At 58.2% G+C, this 5,470-nt stretch overlaps 1 protein-coding gene across 1 annotated transcript; it reads left to right on the top strand.

Moving 5' to 3' along the window:
• Positions 1–3,443: 3,443 nt before the first annotated feature.
• On the top strand, positions 3,444–3,782 carry LDBPK_291790 (hypothetical protein, conserved; the record flags this gene model as incomplete). Its single annotated transcript, XM_003862550.1, has 1 exon — positions 3,444–3,782. One exon carries the CDS (start codon positions 3,444–3,446, stop codon positions 3,780–3,782), a length of 339 nt encoding a protein of 112 aa, XP_003862598.1.
• Positions 3,783–5,470: the final 1,688 nt, after the last annotated feature.

Below are 5,470 nucleotides of genomic sequence, written 5' to 3'. Positions count from 1 at the left end.
TGCGGCGCACACCTCGACCACCCCTTATCGCCCGCACGACGGACGCCACCGCCTCCGCCCTCGAGCAGGACGCTGGGCGCGGCCCGCCTGGATCAGGGCGTGCCGTCCAGCCGAGTCTCCGTGTGGGCCGATTGGACGGCGGGCCGGCTTGTCCTAGTCGACAAGGATTCCGCCGCACCCCTGCGAGGGTAGGTGAGCTGTGGTTGTGTGCGTCGATCGGCTGACCTGTGTCTGGACGAATGAGCAGGCTGGAGAAAAAAGGGGTAAAGAACCTCGGAGCTGACGTGGGGCGTGTGCTTGTGTGCCAGTTTTCCTGTCCCTCATGCCCAGTGGCCGTCGTGGAAAAGCGTCGCTCAACAAGCCATGTCAGAGGCGAGCGTGAAATGAGGCTGGAGACAGCTAGCCGCTGTTTTCTTCCTTGCGCGAAAAGTTGAAGTGAAGCGGAAGACTTACTTGCTCTGTGCGGGCTGCTTCGTGCGTCAGCGCCGTGCTCTCTTGCGGCGCTTGCCTCCCCCTCTGCCCCCCCCCAAAGTAGTATATCCATGCATCTGTACCCTGGGTATGTTGTATCTCATGCACGCTTCATCGCCGCTGCGACTCTCTTCGCTTCTACGGTTCCGCGTGCCTCTTCTTTTCATACGCCGTGTGGTGCTTGGACCGCGACGGGGAGGATTCACACATAAAAATCCAAGGAAGTGAACAAAGGAAGGCAGACACTCGCCAGGTGCGGATCGCTCTGCGGCAAGGAAACTACGGACGTGGGCGAAGAATCGCACATCGTTGAAAAACGAAACCCCCAAAACCAAGACGAGTGAGGCCTCGTGAAGCGGCATTCAAGCTCTCTCCCACTATCCGAGCACACACACACACACACACACGCACAAACTTTATAGGCCCCCGTCTCTGTGCCTTGGCCACCTTCTCCCTCTCTAGTCGTAGATCTACACCAACCACTGCTTCTTCGCTTTACCCCCTTTCTCTCTCTTCGAGCGGGCCGTCCTCGTTACTTTTTAGTGCCCAGAGCACAGCGACCAAAGTGACCGGGAGAGCACCAACAGTCGACGGTTTATACGCATTTAAGCAGACCCACCGACATAGCTCAGCAGTGTCACATGCACAGCTGCTAACGCGACGCACGAGCGGCGGCATTCGATTGTGCATTCAAAGCCGTTTCTGTGTCTGCTCTCTTCCTCCCCCACGTTATTATTGGCTGCGTCCTGCCGCCATCCGTGCGCTGCGCCCCGCAATCGCTGCGGCACTCGTGTGCCTCACCCTTCGCTCCCCCTCGCCTTCACCTAACGCTGGGCAGCGTTTCTTAGGAAGCTAGCAGTGCTTGGTGGTTGTGGTGGTGTGCGTGCGTGCGTGTATTGCTCTCCACCTCTTTCCGTTCTACCTTTTTTCTTTTTCGTTTGTGAGGGTGAGGTGTGGGCTTTGCAGGCGCCTCCTTTCTTTGCGTCTCTTCTCTTGCGTGCTCGCCCTAATCTTCTTCCCTGTGCCTGATTGTGGCCACTCCTCGTTTTTTTTTTGTTGAGTCGTTGTGAGACCGTAGGTTAGTCGCTGCATCGTACATGTGCATCTTGCGCCGTGGTCTCTGGCGGACGTTTTCGGTTTAAACGGTAATAGGGTGACCGTGGCTACGTGCCCTTGTTGTCGTTTGGCTTCTTTTCGGTCTGGTTTTGTATGAGTGTGCGTGTGTCACCTCTCCTCTTTCTTTTTTGCGACGCGCACTCACACACACACACCTGCAGCACTACGTCTTCCCTCTTGACTCTTCCTCATTCCCTCTCCTTCCATCTCTTCTTTACTCACGTCTTTTCATCTCCGTATTACACCCCCTCGCCTCTCCTGACCTTCTCGCCGACGCCGGCCAATCGTTGTTCTCTCTATCTTTTTTTTGTTCGCGTTACTGTGGCGGCTCACTGCTTTGCCTCCTCCTCACTGCTGTTTGCTCGCTTCTTCTCTTAGGTCTCTCTCCTTCCTCTCTCCCCAACACACAGACACACCTTTCTCTCTTTTCACATCCCTTCGCTGCTTTGGCGTGTTGCCGTTGTCGTTTTGTTGCACACTCGCTCTTCCCCTTCCCACCCCCAAAACGTATTTGCCACTCCACGCCGTCTTGCAGCCGTGTGCTTTTCCCTTTGTAAACCTTTCTCTTCGCGCCTCCTCTCGCTCTCTCCCGTGCCTTTGTGTGTGTGCGTGTGCGCCGTGCTTGACTGCTCACTGCGCTCACTACACACCGCCCCTCACGCCAGCACCCACCCCCCGCACGTTCATTTTTGTCACCCTGCGTTTTCTGCGTCTGTTATTCAGGGGCTGGGGGGATTCGGCGATAAAAGCGAACGTATGCGCATGCACATTCACGCAGGCGCTCAGGGTATCCAGATCGATTTAATTTTCTACGGATTGGATATCAGGAAGGACGTGGCATGTACACTGGCGCCTTTAGCATGTTTGCCGCGTGGGCCGCTGTTGGGGCACACCGCGGAAACTGGCGAACACGCGTGGCGAACTCGTGGGTAGCTGCGCCGTCTAATGACCTACGCACACCGTCGTCCGTGTGCCTGATCTCTTATCCCCAGGCAGAACGTACCACAAGCACTGATATAGGCCGACGAGGTGGCGCTGTGCTTGGTGCCACCGCGCCAGATATCGAAGGGCCGCGATACCGACAACGGAGCCTCTCAGTGCAAAGGCTTCTGTCGCCCACCGAGGCGCCGTCTCCGCTGAGAGTGAAGACGACACTCACGGAACAGCGCATGACTGCAGTAGCATCGTCGGTGGCAGCGACCGCCGCGGCCGCGTCGCTCGCGACTCGTATGCGCGTTTGCGCGGCCTTGGACGCGGCAGCTAAATCCGACGAGACGCCTGCTGACACAGGCTCGGCTCCATCCTTCGATTGCGCTTCACAGCACACAAAAGACGGTGCTCCTGCCGCTGCGTCACCCGATGACAGCGCTGCGTTCACTGAGATGGCCGGGCAAAAACAAAGTTCACCTGCCGCTGACCACACATGCGACAGCCCCCCCTTGCCGCCATCAGGCACTGAGCCACTGGCTGCCACGCCACCAGCGCCGGTCTTCTCCTTCCACGGCAATCCGCAAGAGTTGCAGGACCGCCTTCGGGGTGCCAAAGCCTTGGTGTTTTTCTACAAGGCATCATGCGCCCCATGCGCCGTGATTCGGTCAAAGCTGCTTCACGCGGTGGCGGGAGCTGGTGGCGGTGGCAGCGGTGCCACAGCCGCTCCACCGACCTCCGCGGAGCACGCTACAGAGGCTGCAGGGGTCGATGGCTTGCCATCGCCTTTGCTTGATTACCTGCAGCAAAACCAGCGCGAACCAGACAGCCCTACAGGTGTGTCAGCTGCCGCGCCAATCGCCGCTTACGCAGAGGCCAAGGATGCGAAGGCTGCTGGAGCGACCACTGCCTCCCTTCCTGCCACAACCATGACGCTAGAAGATCAAAAATCCTGCGACGTTGCCTGCCGCTTCCTCGGGGACGCGACCAAGTCGTTCGCGCACTCTGTAATCCTAATCACGGTGGACACGAACGCGAATGCGGAGGTGACTGCCTTGCACGACATCCGCAGTCTCCCAACATTCATGGCGTACCGCAACGGCTGTATTGTAGGCCGCTTTGAAGGTTCTCAGGAAGACGAGATCAATAAGCTGGTGGACCTCCTCGCAGAGAACTCGACGGAGAGAAGTCCCACCACCGACAACAGGACGCCCTCCCCGCTGCCGCAACAAGAGGGCGCAACCTCGAAACGTGTGTCAGGCGACTAACATGGGGGTCACCTATGACTCCGTTTCTCTTTTGAATCTCCTTTTTTCAAAAGACGCGCCAGCCAGCGAAGGAACGCACAAGACACGACCGAAGAGTGCGATGAAATGGGAGCAACGAAGCATACGCTAGCCATGGCGCGCCTTACTCAGGTTTTTCTCGACATATATATATATATATATATTGTTTCTTTGATGGCGGCTCAAGCTCGTGCCTGTCCTTGTAGTTTTTTTTTTGCTCCCCGATCGGGTGTGTCTGCGAGTGTGTGCTACTAGGCGTGTGCCGTCTTGTGCTTTTCCGTGAACCTTGACTGTGCAGGACCGTCTTTGTGTCTCCTCCGCGCACTCGATCTTTCTGCTGTTCAGTGAGGGGTGGCGTGCCGGCTGCGGTGGCGCACGCGCCGCCGAGCACTCTCGCTCGCGCTCTCTGCCAGAGGATTCCCCACAAAAGCTTCAAAGCCACGCTCTGGCGGAGGGCGAAAAACGCCGAGCAGGAGAGAGACTGAAGGTACAGAGAAGCGTGTCTCAGTCTACGGCTGTGCTGAACAACAATGCCGACGCACACCGCCCCAGACGCGCCCAAGACACGGAGCCGAAACAGCAGGCGGCAGGGCACACAACTCTGCTGTACTCGCAACGCCTCGGCTGCCCTTTTCGACAGGGAACATCCACAAAAAAAATGCAACAGGTGACAAACACCGCCGGCCGCCTAATCGGAAGCTGCCGAACAGATGACCATACCCCAAAACGGCAGAGGCCGATGCACGCATAGCACCCCCCTCCCCTACTATCCCCTTTGCCACTCGCTGCCGTGGAGTGGCACATGTGTATGAGTGAACATGTCAGACGAAAGGGCAGCCCTTCTGATTCGCCATAGGAGGGGAAGGGAGAGGGAGGGGAAGCTTTTGTGTGCTCTGCCTCCAAGTGACCCTCATGCGGCTGATGATTATGGTTTACACACTAGGGGGGTGCGCCCCCTTCTTCCTCCCTCCCTCTTCATCACCCCACTCCTCTCTCCCATCTCGCATCTCCCAATCCTCGCCGCGTCTATTTTTTTTCTTCCTCTACCCGAGCGAGGCTTGACTTTGGTCACTTCGACTTGAAAAACAGGGACGAAGTTGACAACCTTGCAAACACCCACCATCCCACAGGCCCCGACGCCAACGGCGTAAACCTCACAGCCGGTTACCGGACTCCGTTGCCAGGATGACATCCCTTCAAAAGCGTGCTAAACGATGCGACACGCCACACCAAGAGCTACTTAGCAGCAGCCATCCCACACCGGAAGAGCACGGAAGCTGCGCTTGCGAGGCGACCGGAGACCATGCTCGCCCAGTTCCGCACCGGCACCTGTCGGTGCCGTGCATTACTGCAACGGCGGGCGGCTGGCAGTGGCGGCATGGGGTGCCGATGGTGTGCTGCCTACTGCTGCGCCGGTACTGTGGTGCCCCCATCCCCCGTCTGTGTTTGCTATGAGGGCGTCCGACCCGGTGCTGTGCCCGATATGCTACGCTTGATTCGCGGATCACTCGAGGAGGGTGGGCGAAGCACACGCTGTTTCACGCTATGGCCTTGCACGCAGTAATGTGGTTGCGCATGCCTCGCTCGCGCCGCGTGGGCTCCTCACCTGTCTGCTGTCTATGGCTGCCTCGTATGCCCTCTCAGGAGGACAGGCCGTGCGCTCTTTCTCT

This window comes from Leishmania donovani, chromosome 29 (assembly GCF_000227135.1).
Source record: "Leishmania donovani BPK282A1 complete genome, chromosome 29".
Lineage (NCBI taxonomy): Eukaryota > Euglenozoa > Kinetoplastea > Trypanosomatida > Trypanosomatidae > Leishmania > Leishmania donovani.
Note: the sequence above shows the minus strand (reverse complement) of the source record. Positions and strands in the feature narration are given on the sequence as shown.